At 41.1% G+C, this 14,954-nt stretch overlaps 1 protein-coding gene and 1 pseudogene across 1 annotated transcript in view; one reads left to right on the top strand and one right to left on the bottom strand.

Moving 5' to 3' along the window:
- Nucleotides 1-2,736: 2,736 nt before the first annotated feature.
- The window catches only part of LOC146986559 (protein NLRC3-like), a 106,443-nt gene continuing 94,225 nt past the window's right edge, over nt 2,737-14,954 (bottom strand). The window contains exon 7 of the mRNA XM_085780503.1: nt 2,737-2,975. Coding sequence (XP_085636629.1) covers nt 2,789-2,975 — 187 coding nt within the window. The 3' untranslated portion in view covers nt 2,737-2,788. The remainder of the gene's footprint in view (nt 2,976-14,954) is intronic.
- Nucleotides 6,054-13,614, top strand: LOC146986560 (uncharacterized; annotated as a pseudogene).

Here is a 14,954-nt window from a genome sequence, read left to right on the forward strand (position 1 = left end):
TTACTTTGGCGCATCTGCCGATACGGTTCAGACATAATCTTTGTTGGAAAGTGACGGTGTTTAGGAATCTTTAATCAATACCATGATTAATTGTGAAAACAGGTAATCGTGACGTCCCTATACCTGAGGACCTGCCACGGACACAGGAGGGCGGCGTGAGGCCCGGTGACCAGTCTGGCTGCCCCCCCCCACACTTTGTTGGTGAGAAAAGAGGAGCGGTATCTCCTCGGGTCCAGCTCCCCGTCGCACACACCGATCAGGTTCGATTCCCCGGTGCCGCCGCCGGGTGAAGCCATGGTCGCTCACATGTGTCGGTGAAGAGCCAGAGGTCCGTCACCAAAATACCTCCTCCCCACAGACAGGACAGCGGGGAGTGTAAGTCTTATAAATAAAATACAACCACACGACTGCACACATGCCTTAAAAATGTAATGAATGAAAATGTTTCAGGTATTAAAATACACTTTTAAATGCAACACGGTGGTTAAAATAATGTAGAGTTAAGTTTTTACACGTCTGTGAACGAGGAAGAGAGTGTGAATTTTTAATTTTTTTAATTCAAAACTTTGTTTCACATTACAAAAAAAAAACAGTTTTTCATAATAAAATGCAATCTATAAAGCATATCTATGTTGAACGCCAGGCGGAATTTACAAAAAAATGTTCAAGTTTTCACATATATATTGATAGTCTTAATCGCTTTCTGGCTGCTTGAACATTTGATGGAGGTTATGTATTGCTTGAGCTCACCGCTAAGAGCAGTAAAGAAAGTAAAGGAAGGGTTTTCTGGCGACACCAGAATATTACCGCCCCAGCGACAGGACGGCGGGGAATGCAAGTCTTATAAATAAATTTAAAAAACAGCCACACGACTGAACACATGCCTTAAAAATATAATGTATGAAAATGTTTCAGGTATTAAAATACACTTTTAAATGCAAATCGGTGGTTAAAATAATGTAAAGTTAAGTTTTTACAAGTCTGTGAACGAAGAAGAGAAGAGTTCCGACCGGAAACTTCTTTTTTTTTTTCTCAATGAGCTTTATTGAAAACATTGTACATACAAAGGGATGTACAGAGAACAGGGTTGTACATACAATCAAACATGAAACATCAGACAGGTGCTCCAATATGTATCAATAAACATAAATAATAAATAAATCAAAATAAAATCAGGTTGTTTTAAAAAAAATCACTCCATAGTTTTTCACATGTGATTAAAAAACTAAACCTGACAGTTCTTGCGTTTATTCATAATCTCTTGTTCGACAACACATTCACTGTAAAAACCATGAAAAAAAACAACCTTTCATTGTAATTTGCGAAAATAAACACTTTAATTTTGAAATGTAACTGAGCCTGACACCTAAATAATATTTATCTTTTCATGCTGTTGTTGTAGTTTTAGCTGCTCTGCAATGATATTCTGATGTTTTATGACTACATGTTGAGTCTTGAAAGAGCAAATATTGAAAAAAAGAGAAGAAAACGTACAGGAAGTTATGTACATATGTGTGTTAAGTTCTAAAATAAAGGCTAGGGTTTCTTTTGTAAATCATACTTATCAATAATACTAAATAGTTTAATTAAATGGCATCTTTCTGTTTAATAAGACTGAGGGCGAAAAGAAGAAATTCGTTATAAAACATGTATTTTGGTCTTTTGCTGTGTTTTGTTGTGCACGACAAGTGGATGTGGCAGTAGGCTACTAACAGTAACACAGTAAAAACACTTAATGTATTTACAGCACAACAATAAAGGTAGTTTCTATAGACAGTATCAGAGTAAAAGTACTTCTTTTAAGGTATCACAGTGAATACTTCTCATATTTACAGTACCAGAGTAAAAGTATATGTAATGACAGTATCACAGTGAAGTATTTAGTTTGGAGTTAGTGGAGTAAAAGTACTTCCTGTACTTGAGTGACAGGTGAAGCTCATTGTTCCTGTTTGACTCAACACCTTTACCTGTGACTGGATCACTGATGATTGACACATTGAAGCTGCTGCAGCGTTTTCTGAGTCTGTGATGTCATAGATGATGTCATGTGTGATGTCACATCCTGACAGGTTCACCTGCTGCACTTTACACTTTATTTCACTCCCACAGTCTCATCAGCTGTGGAAACAGATACAGATCAGACTCACTTCAGAGTCTCCAGTCGAAAGTCTGGACTCTTCACAAGATCATGAAGCTGCTGCAGAGCTGAAGAGCTCAGGTGGTTGTATCCTTTCAGGTCCAGGTGTCTCAGGTGGGAGGGGTTGGACTTCAGAGCTGAGACCAGAGAAGAACAGCTGATGTCTGACAAACTGCAGTTGTACAATCTGAATAAAGAATAAAAGAAGAAGATGAAATGATTGATGATTGATCAGATGTGTCCTGATCAATGATCAGTGTGTAAATGAGTAGAGGGACTTTGTATGGGAGGACGTTTAGGGAGAAGACATTGAAATGTGTGAATGTACATACTACTGTATATTATTAAGAAAAGAAAAGGGACGATTAATATCACTCACACACACACACACACACACACACACACACACACACACACACACACACAAACACAGCTGCAGTGATCAGATCATTGATTATTGATCAGACTGAGTGAAATGAGCTGAAAGTGAAGAGTCATTGTCAGTGTGAGAGAAGAACAAGTGGAAACATGAGACAACAACTATTTCAAACGTCCTTCATTCATGACATCAAAGTCAATGATTCAAGTTCTGAGTGAAGATCAATCAGGTTCAGTTGTGGATCAAAGATCTAAGATCTACAACAGTAACAGTCAGTGAACTGACCTCAGAGTCTCCAGTCTACAGTCTGGACTCTCCAGAAAACCACTCAGATGCTTCACTCCTGAATCATAAAGGTCGTTCCAGCTCAGGTCCAGTTCTCTCAGGTGGGAGGGGTTGGACTTCAGAGCTGAGACCAGAGAAGAACAGCTGATCTCTGACAAACTGCAGAACTCCAATCTGAATAAAGAATAAAAGCAGTGAGTTGAGGACAAAGCTCCTTGTTGACAGCGTTCAGTGTCTCATCATCTGTTCAGAGCTGAAGAAGCTTCAGAAAGAACAAGTTTAGAAAATCAAAGTCCAACAGCTGAAGCAACAGGAAGCAGGTTAAACAGTTACATAGAGAGAAAACAGCTCATTAATATTCATGAGAAGCTGCTGCTGCTTCAACACAGACGCAGTGACTCCGCCTCTTCACCTGTCAGCTCCACCTGTGGCTCCATCCAGACAAACTCATGTTGTGCAGCCACATTGATCAGAGATTTACTGACCATGCTCAAGACAACAAACATGTGAGGCTGAACTCTGTTACCATGACAACTAACGTGTAGAAACACATGTTGAATGATGCTCAGAGACAGAAAAACCTGAAACCAGCACACACACACACACCTGCTTATTATGGGATGTTGTCTTTGAATGTTTCACTATTAACATGACAGAGCCTCAGGAAAGAGGTGGAGCCAGCAGCTATTGATTATAGATCAGTTATTGTCTGATACATCACATGTGTTTCTGTAGTGGAGGTGAAACATGAAGAGAAACAGAGACTGGACTAAAAACCAGTGAGGTGCAGTCAGGGCTTTGATTTATTCACTTCATCTAAAGTTGGATTCTTTTGGACTTTCAGATAACTTTACTACAAGTTCAATGTGTCAGAATGTGGTGATTTTCATGGTCTAATAAAAGCCAGTAAACAGAGCTAGCTTCTGTCCAGGCAGCAGCTGCACAAACCACTCAGCCATGTGTAGTATTACAGAGCAAAGGCCCAGAGCTGCTCTGCCTCTTCTGTCAGTACGGTGTGTATGTGGCTGTTTGCACATGTGCAGTAAGTTCCCACAGTGAGTTCACATGGAGGTGAAGAGGCACAACGCTATGCTGCCTCTTAACTTAACTGCACCATGTCTGAGCTGCACTTCTGTTCACGTTGCCTTGGTGATGGTCAACACACAGACGTGTCCCCTGACTTTTTAGCCTCCAGCAGTTTAGCAGCTAATTCAACTGCAGTGATGCTCCACTGGAGAGGTGAACACCTTAATGAGCTTTCATCTGAAGAACAACAGCAGCTTTTATCTGACTGGAGACCAACGCCTGAGCTACGGTGGCTAACAGTTAGCAAGTTTGAACCTACTCTCTCTGAGACACACACACACACACACACACACACACACACCAGAGCCACCACTGCACAATTATGAAAGAATATAGTCATATTATATGTCAAATTAAACAGCAGCAGCTGGGCTACAACGTGTAAAAACCATGTTTATATGACCCAAACACAGCCCAAACACTACTCAAACAAACAACTAAACATGTGGGTCGGGACTCGATCTCGCTTCAGCAAAACCAATTACACCACTAACCACCTGTCTAGCTCTGTGAGCCACTCAAGCTCACAGGTGACAACCGTTTCACTGCATATCAGTCAATTACGTGACTACAGGTAACGTTTTGACTCGAGCTGATCTCAAACAACAGGTTACCATCGGTTTGCCTTTGAAATACACGGACAATGCCTCGGTGTTTATTGTTCTCTTTCCTCCAGTCTAATCAACATATTCAGCGCTACACTTCTCTCCGCACAACACTACACACTATGACAAAGCCTGTCGTGTTGAGAAAGTGATGAACTAGCTCGGAAATACTGTCAAAATACACTAAACAATATGTAAACAAAAGCGAAACACTTTAACCACTGCATGTGTACATGGTTGAAAAGTACGACTTGCATTCAATCACATTACTGTATTGCGAATGTTTTGTGTACTTACATTTCTTTACACTTCTCTACAGATCTTATTAAACGCAAAGCGTATTTATTGGCGTGCATTAAATGAAATGTCCATTTAAAGTCGCCGTGGTTCGAGGAAGAGGTGAAGTTAACCTGTTTCTGGCTGCGGTGAATATGATGCGTTCAAGGGAACAGGGCAGCGTCGGACGTGAGTCGATTGTTTGGAAAGGATTAATCAATCAATTTGTTTATTTTGGGCATGTCAATTTAAATCATCATCGTCACACTTCATCTTAGTTCAAATAATACATTCTATAAATAAATTTCAAACAATCACTGAAGTCAAGCCAGCCCACACGTTGAAATCCTTGGTCAAGCCAGCCCACACGTTGTTTTAAGGTGCGCGCATATACGGCACATTACGGCAAGAGCGAGAAAGTGCCCGTAAAATGAAAGCAATGACCCCGAAACGTCTGATGTAGCATTTCAAAATAAAAGCCAGCCTTACAAAATAAAAGCCTTTAACACTGCATTCATGTAGAGTATAAAACTGCTAGTTATTACTGTACCATTCCACTTCAGACTGATAGTACTCGACCTGAAGATGATACCCAGAAAAAATCAGACCAATCTGATGTGGAATTTCAGAATAAAAGCCCTCTGAACTTTGATATTTTGAAGTATTTGTGTACATTTACAGTATCATTTAAAAAAAAACTGCTAGTTATTACTGTACCATTCCACTTCAGACTGATAGTACTCGACCTGAAGATGACACCCAGAAAAAATCAGACCAATCTGATGTGGAATTTCAGAATAAAAGCCCTCTAAACTTTAATATTTTGAAATATTTTGTGTACATTTACAGTATAAATTTTTAAAAACTGCAGGTCGAGTACTATCAGTCTGAAGTGGAATGGTACAGTACACAGCAAAAAGGGATGTGTCAAAAAACAACACACAGTTTGTGTTGATATCATTTTGACACATGTTGTGTAGATTTTAGCACACAATGTGTTATTTTGTTATTTTATTATTCACACAGTACATGTGTCATGATGGGGGGAGAATAATTTGAAATTAATTTTTAAAAAACAACAACAACAAATATATATATGTATATTTTTTATAGTAGTACATGAAATAGCCTTAAAACGAATAAAAATAAATAAAAGTGAATATTTTTGCACGTGAAAATAATCTAGTTTAAAAATTTAACGGTCCGATCACGTCATGCTCCTTTTGAATTTCTGCATTTGACCGCTGTCACCGCTCTTTTCACTTCTTCGAGGGAGGAGAGGAGGATGGAGTCGGAGTCGGAGTCGCAGCCACCTGTAAGTTATGTTTTCCATTTGGTGTTCATATTTATTAGCAAGATAACATGCAGAAAATAACATTTAAAATATGTTAAGGAGCTAAATAACGTTTGTAATAACCTGCTCCTGGTTAGAGTTAGCCATAGCTATCTGTTAGCTTCAATAAACTTGGTGACCTCCCTTGCAGTAACTTAACGTTAATGATAATATATTAACGGTCAGGCTATGCCGACATTTGACGGGGAAAATAGAAAGGTTTACAGCATAAAATATATCGCCAGGTCAGATGGCTACACATTTCCTGTTGCTAACGGGTTTTTTTGCGTGCTAAGGTAATATTAGCAGGCCGGCCAAAGTTAACCTAAGTTAGCTAACCTCTGAACATGATTGGAAATTAGCCCGCAAACTGCGCCATTGCCAGTGTTTAAGTTAACGTTACTTTCAAAATGTATTGGACAATATCCCCGTCAGTGTAGAGTAACGCTTCACTTTTTACGTTACTTTACTGTTAAATAACCACAGAAGTAACGTTATGAATGATTCGGCAGAATCAAAGCGGAAACAGCGGTGCTTTTATTTTGAAGAACCAGGACAACTGGTTATGTTAATGTACGTTAACTGCTGTGAACTCGAAGCTAACGTTACCGGGCAACAGAAGCCGTTAACGTTAGCAGTTGGCGGAAAGTACCTACACCGGAGAGACGGTAACGTTACAGATGAGTGGCGGGAAGGGCACGGGGGAGGGGAGACGTGACGTCGCTGACCGCGCGGTGGCTGGCGGTAAAAGCCGCCATATTGTGAGGCCACTTCGTCGCTTATTGTTGTCAGTGTAGGTAACGTTAGCATCCATGACAGCTAGCGAGGCTAACGTTACTAGCCTCCCGACTCGGTGCTCGTAGCTTCATCTGCTCTCAAGGAGTGAGTGAGTGTGTGTGTGTGGTGGGGAGGGGGAAGGGCTGTTTGTCTGACATCTATGTGTATTAATGTTCTGTAATTAATTTCTTTTGTTGATGTAATTGAAAAAAAAAAGTAGTGGCGGTGGAGGGCGTGGACGTTTCTGAGCGGAGAGACCGAGTTGGTGTTTTGAGGGAGCTCAGATGAAGCTGACGTTACGTGCAGCAGAGTTGGGGGTTGCTAGCCCCACTAGAAATAGAGTTCAAGTGTCACGGTAACAGCGCTTTGAGCCCGAAAGTCCCCGACTGCAAAACACGGACTCTAACCTGCTTCTTGAAGTGCATGTAAAGGTAGTCACTGTGTCTGTGGGGGGCAGGTGTGTGTGTGTGTGCGCGCGCGCGTGTGTGTGTGTGTGTGTGCGTGCGTGCGTGCGTGTCAGAGCAAGGTGTTAAAGGCTGTGTGGATTTTTGTGGAGCTGGTTGATATTGATAAGAATGACATGTGTGCGCATGTGTAAGAGTGAATGATTCTTATTATTTTGGATCTTGTAGCTCTTGGTTACACAAACTTGATTTATTGTACTAGTGACTGAGTACATAAAATTAGCTCTTTATCACACAGTGTAGGTGACACGTTTTTATGAAAACTTTAGCTGTGCTAGCAATTTTTTGTTAAGTCAAGGACGGCTGCACAGTCCAAGTTCATGTAGTCAGATTAGTTTTGGTTTGAGATTTATTTATAAACTCATCATACTATACAATGAGTGTAAATAGAATTTCCCCCTCTTTTCTTCCTTCCCAGGACCCAGACCATGAGCCTGGATCGGTCAGAGTGTTCAAAATATGCATCAGTCACCTGGTGGAGAAGCATGGATTGTAAGTATATAAGCTCAAAAAATATTGAACGACTTTGAATTGTACTTAATAGTCATTGCCCTGACAGATGGCAGTTTTAGATTTTGCTCTTCTCTGTCCCCCCAGTTACCCACCAAATGATGAAAAGCTTGCTCTCGCAAAGAGTATCATCAACACTTTCCCATCCTTGAAGGTTCAGAATGATGGAAAAGGAGATGGATTTGTAAGTAACATCTAATGATTTATATGGCCTAAATAACAGTCAAGTTTTTTTTTTTCTTTTTTTTTAACTCTGAATGAACATATTTTGTGTTTGTCATTCCTTGACTGTTGTCAGTTAGCCTTATTATCTCATGATTAGCTAATTTATTGACTGTTACGTCATCTGACTGTGTAGGTAACAGTATTAGAACTTTTAGCACCTAAAGTCTAACTTTTATCTCATTGTGTATTTACTTACTGTACACTATTCAGTATTCTTAAAAAAAAAACATTTTGTTGTAATTTCAGGAGCATTTTTATGATCCAACATCCCGTTCTGGATTCTTGGAAATGAGACTGCACAACATCCGCCGAAAGCTGGAAGCTGGTCAGCGTCGCTACACAAAGCGCAAGATAACCTGCGACAACAGACCAGGGTCAGAACAGGAACAGGGTGACAGCAGTGTGACCAGTGAGTGGATCACACTCATGAAACGGCTAAGGCCCTCTTCAGAGAACATTCCTTCAATCAAATCAGCAATGGAGAAGACGTACACCAGGCGTAGGTCATGGATATCAAAGGAGACTCCCACAATGGCTAAAATCTTCAGCGAATACCCACACTTCTTGGATATGCCGAGTCTGGTAAGTGTCATATCGCATTTGCATTAGTTTGTGGCTAGTTAGACAAAGCGGCGCGTATCTAGTTCTGTGGATATCTAGTTTTCTGTTCTCATTTCATTTTCAGATGAGAAGTGCTACACGATGCTGGTTGTCCTCACACATCTTCTGCCACCAATACCTGGGAGTCGCTGCAGTGTGAAATCTGCAATATCATTCCTACTGGATTTTGTACTGGTATGTTTTGTAAGAAAGAAATGTTATGTATACTGAACACCTTTTATGTTTTTAAAGATTGTTTATGAATTTCACAATACAAAATTACAAATACTATTAAGCAAATAAAGTGCAACCAGTGCCAAAGTGCAAGGGATTGATAAAGTGCTCACTTCATAAGGCCAGTATGTGTCAGGGAACACTTTGAAATTTGTCCACACTTCCTCTCCAGAGGTCAGCAATTATCTGTTTGATTACTGTGTTGTTGTCTGTTTTACCATAGTACGTCTTGTTTTGCATAATTTTATATCACACCACACCTATAATTATTTGTATCTCTTCTGTATGTTTATCTCTTAAGCTTGGAACCAGCATTGCATCCCTCTGCAGCGACTGTGGTCATTAGCGTGGAAAGACACATTATCCATGACTGTTGTGTTGGACTGGTGGTCTCTATGAAGATGTTTGGAAAATGAATTGAAGTTGTGGTACATCCTCGGGCAACCATCTTGGCTGCAGATGATAGTCAAGTCCTGTCCATCTGATAAGGCATGTATTTCACGTACAGATGTTACTGGTTCAAAATTGCGGACTTCACGCGTGGTTCACGCGAGACGCCACAAGACTCAGGCATTTTTTTTCTTTGGCGAGACAAGAGGTTTTAATGAAAAGCCTCAATGTGCCAAAACAACCACCAGGTGGCATCTGTGAGAACGGAGGATGACAGGCGGATGACTCAGTGATCTGTGCAGTAATCCACAGCTTAAACTCTAGGCTATTAAACTAGAACTAACTACTGTATACCCTGCCTAAATCACAGAAACTATTGTAATATGATAAAGCCTGTCTTGCTTTATGACTTGATGATTATGTATCACAAATTATGAAGGATCATCTGCGCAAGGCAAAGATGATAGCATCAACAAAACACGGCGTAACACACGCGGCTGTATGGGACAGGCTTTTATTTAATTCAGAACAAACCGCTTAGCAAAAATGGAAAATATAGTCTATAATAATTAATTGATCTGTTGTTTGGCCACTGTTTGAAAATAACCCGAATTATGAGCAAATAATCTGATCCAGAGCAGCAGTCATAATCAGACTTCTTCTAAATAAACCTAAACATTCAATAACTGGGTCAGGTCGGACCATGTGGTTCTTTTTTCTCTTCTTCTTCACAGGAGAAAATGAGGTGCGCTGCGCTCACGGACGCGTTGATGTTTTGTGATTTATCTGCTGCCTTGACTCTGCCCTTTATACATGTGCGTTCAGATTAACAATAAGACAAGCCATGGTTGAGTTTATTGAGTTAATAATCAGCATCTTAGTACCTCTGATCCGGAGCGATAGTGTTATGAAAATCGCTACAGTTGAACTGGTCTGGTTTTTAGCTGCTCAATCTCAGTGTTTCAAAGAAAAGGGATTGATTTTTATAACGAAATGAAACGAAAACAATATTATATTGATACATTGTTGTAAAAAAAATCCAAAAGAAACGAAAATGAACTAAAGAAAATAACTTTCACACACACATTAAAACAGTGCGATTGGTTGAAAGCTGATAATTAGCCATGTGCTTATAAGATGATTGGCCGAAACCAAGAACAAAGCCGCGTGAATGGCCAATCGCCATGTGTTAACGGACACACATCGACTCCTGATCTTTCCTCGTCGCAAGCCTTGATGTCTCCGCTGGTTCTATCTTCAACCTCGGACAGCATTAACATCTCTCACCAACACAACTTTGTAGTGCAGTCACTGAGAACGGAGTTTCCAGGCATGGACAGAAAGGACTTGAAAGACTGCATAGATAAGATCAACGAGTTCTTGCGAACTCCGAGAAGATCATCTGAGGGTCCTATCCTCACCCTACTGTAGCCTACAGTAGCCTACAGTACTTGATGCTACAATGTGTGTGTGTTTTTTCTTCTTCAATAAAATGTTTTCATATCCAAGTTTGCTTGAGGCATCTTATTTTGTCAAGTGATTCAAAAAGCAGTAAGCAAGGTTATTATAGCCTATAAAGCTCTATAAAGCTAGAGAAAAAAATCAGTTCTTTGTTCTAAAGACTCATTTTATTGTGGGAAATATTCATTTACTAGAGACAAGGGAGACACACATTAGGGCAGGTGCAGAGTGAAAACAGGCAAAAATAGAGAAAAAACACAAGCATATAATAAAAGCCCAGGCTTTGCTTTGCTTAAATCGCTCAAATCAACCGGCGTTTCTTAGGACGGCCAGTCTCTCCACTCCTCTCCCTCACTTTAGCACCTTGTGGGGGACAGCTCTCCATTTCAGCAGCTCCCCCCCGACAGCCCCCCTCCCCCTCCTCCCTCTGCCTCAAGCTTACATCGGGGTGTTGGTGAGAGATGTTAATGCTGTCCGAGGTTGAAGATAGAACCAGCGGAGACATCAAGGCTTGCGACGAGGAAAGATCAGGAGTCGATGTGTGTCCGTTAACACATGGCGATTGGCCATTCACGCGGCTTTGTTCTTGGTTTCGGCCAATCATCTTATAAGCACATGGCTAATTATCAGCTTTCAACCAATCGCACTGTTTTAATGTGTGTGTGAAAGTTATTTTCTTTAGTTCATTTTCGTTTCTTTTGGATTTTTTTTACAACAATGTATCAATATAATATTGTTTTCGTTTCATTTCGTTATAAAAATCAATCCCTTTTCTTTGAAACAATGAGATTGAGCAGCTAAAAACCAGACCAGTTCAACTGTAGCGATTTTCATAACACTATCGCTCCGGATCAGAGGTACTAAGATGCTGATTATTAACTCAATAAACTCAACCATGGCTTGTCTTATTGTTAATCTGAACGCACATGTATAAAGGGCAGAGTCAAGGCAGCAGATAAATCACAAAACATCAACGCGTCCGTGAGCGTAACCCATGGTCCGACCTGACCCAGTTATTGAATGTTAAGGTTTATTTAGAAGAAGTCTGATTATGACTGCTGCTCTGGATCAGATTATTTGCTCATAATTCAGTCCCTCCAGGATTTCGCGGGCTTTTTTTGTGATTGTTGCGGCCTAAAATGCCTGAATTTGCGGCCACATTTTGAAAAAATTGCGGTGAATGTTGCGATGTTTTCAGCCCTTTTGTTGCGATTAAATTGCGGGAGACAGCGAAAGTTGCAAAAAAAAGTTGCAGTTTTGTTCTGAATAATTAAAAATCAAAGGAAAATTGAAAATTTTAAAATGTCACAAATTAATGTGATGTCATGTTATACCAGCAATTTTCCACTTGTTAAGAAAGGCACAGGAAAATTATATAGAGTTGAAAGTTGATTTACTTTTAATTAAAATGTCTGTTTAAAAATCGTGGTAAAAGAACTGTTTTATTAAAACAGTCCAGTCTTTGAATAAAAAGGGGTGGGTGGCTACTCAAGTCCAGGGCCAGGGCCTTAGGATGGGGGGAGGGGCACCTGGCCGCTGGCTGCTCCGCTCCGGCCCTGCAGTGGCGCACTCACTGGATTCCCCCTCGGCGAGTGCTGCGGGGTTGACACAGCCTCGGGTGGTCAACCAGGACAACTCACACACTCAACACGTTCAACTCAGCTTGTGTTCCTTTAATTAACACTTTGTGCGCGTTGTATCAAGTTTCTTGCCGTCAGCCCAGCCACGCTGTTCCTCCGTGGACTCACTTTCAACCACCGCTCCGTCCACACTCGCACTCTCTGCTGTGTAACTCGCGGAAAGCACCGACGATTGGTCCAATTTGCGGAAAAGTTGCGGTGATTGTACAAAATTGCAAGATCGCAAAAATTCGCGGGGATTGGCTGAATTTGCGTTAATTGTTGCGATCGCAACATCGCGAATTCCTGGAGGGACTGATAATTCGGGTTATTTTCAAACAGTGGCCAAACAACAGATCAATTAATTATTATAGACTATATTTTCCATTTTTGCTAAGCGGTTTGTTCTGAATTAAATAAAAGCCTGTCCCATACAGCCGCGTGTGTTACGCCGTGTTTTATTGATGCTATCATCTTTGCCTTGCGCAGATGATCCTTCATAATTAAAAATAAAAAGTCCAGGCCGGCTGCATGGCTGACGGTGTCACCACTCTCATTATCACTGGCTGTTTGTCTTGTCTGTCAAAAAATGGATGAATGAAACCTATCGACTTTGTATCGGCCGCGTCTTCTATCGAGGGAAAGTTATTTATCCTATGTTTTATCGCCCAGCCCCAAAGTGACACAGACCCGTTCATTCACAAGAAATCATCCAGCTGCACTCTCAAACAAGGTGCGGAGTGAGAAATCTGCGGCACTACTGCACAGTACTGTAGTTGGCTCATTTTAAAAACACATTTTGGAGATGACGAGACAGATGACCAAAAAAAGAGAGTGAGACGTGGGCTATAGTCTACTGTAGCTCCCGTCGTTACATTTGGTCATTGAAAAACTAGGCTACTATATTATTTACTGTCTGCAGCTAGTTCTCCTTTCATCCTCTTGTATTCTGTATCATGAACAGCGCCACTCCTAATCGCGGCTATCAGGCTGTCAGCATTGTCCCCAAAACGTCTGAGCAGTATTTAGTACGGTGCTGCCACCTAGAGGAAAACAGTTGTGGTGAAAAGTCACGCGTTCACGCGATCCTGCAGTGCAGGACAAACCCCGCAATTTTGAACCAGTAACATCTGTAAATGCCAAATGAGTGTCTTTACTTCTGTAGATATTGACTGTCTGCACCTTGGACATATGTACATTCTCTCGTGATCTACTCTGCAGCCTGAAGCTTAGAGATAAGCTCTAGTACCATGGCTCTCCTCTTGGTTGAGATGGTCACTTCATAGATGTATTCAAAGAAGGTGAACACAGAGCTGAGTTGTGGTGGATAGGACAAGTTGCAGACCCAGTACAGCCTAAATAGCTTGTCTATGGCACAGGCCTTCATCTACAGGAATGGTCACTCCATCATTCCTCGTGATGATGATGTACTGGTGTGCTGTGCTCCTCAAATTGCCGATGCAGATCAGCTGTGGTTGGATCCTTGATGCTGTGTTAGGGTCGCTGCAGAGGGATGCAATGCTGGTTCCGAGCTTAAGAGATTGTGAGACTAATGTTACAACACTTAATTTATGAAGAAAAGCTTTTCACCCTAGAACTGTTGAATCAAAGAATTTCCAGTTTTGACTATGGGTATGGAAATATTATACCACAGGCTGACAATGTATCCATTCTGATGTTTGTAAGAATTCTTACAGTGAAGTTCTTTAAAGAGCATTGTATGCTTATGCGGTACAAAAAACTAAAGAATATGAAATGATGACTATACTTAAAGGGATGGTTCACCCAAAATTCAAATTTCACTCATTATCTACTCCCCCTCATGTGGACTAAGGGCTGGGAGAAGTTTCAGAGTCCTCCGTGGCTTCTCTGAGTTACAGGGGGTCTCGGCGTAGCAGTGCATGTCCATATGACGGTTGCGAACGGAGCTCACTTTTCTTGGTCCAAAAAGACACACCTAAAACCATCCAAATACATCCACACAGCTTGTCTGTAATGTCCGCCTTGTATTTAAGCTTGTTTGTAGCGGAAGCTCCTTCACGGCTCTCAATTGGCGCAAATCGTGCGAGATTTGGACGGACCAGTAAGAGCAGTGAAGGAGCTTCCGCTACAAACAAGCTTAAAACATAGATTTATTTAAAGGGATAGTTCACCCTAGAATGATATTTCGCTCATTATCTACTCACCCTCATGTGGACTAAGGGCTGGAAGAAGTTTCAGATTCCTCCGTGGCTTCTCTGAGTTACAGCGGGTCTCGGCATAGCAGTGCATGTCCATATAACGGTTGCAAAGGGACACCGGAGCTCTTCGTAAAAAAACACACACAAAAAAAACATCCAAATACCTCCATGATGCTCGTATGTAATGTCCGTCTTGTGCTGAAGCCCCAAATTGCGTAATTGTCCCGAAAAAAATTAAATAAGTCTATATTTTAAGCTTGTTTGTAGCGGAAGCTTCTTGAAGCTCCTCTTCCTGGTCCGTCCAAATCTCGCGTGATTTGCGCCGGCGTCAGCATGCGTCAGTGCGGTTACTGCGAATCACGCGAGATTTGGACGGACCAGGAAGAGGAGCTT

This window comes from Trachurus japonicus, chromosome 6 (genome assembly GCF_045865225.1).
Source record: "Trachurus japonicus isolate A0001 chromosome 6, Traja_1.0".
In the NCBI taxonomy this organism is placed as follows: Eukaryota; Metazoa; Chordata; class Actinopteri; order Carangiformes; family Carangidae; genus Trachurus; species Trachurus japonicus.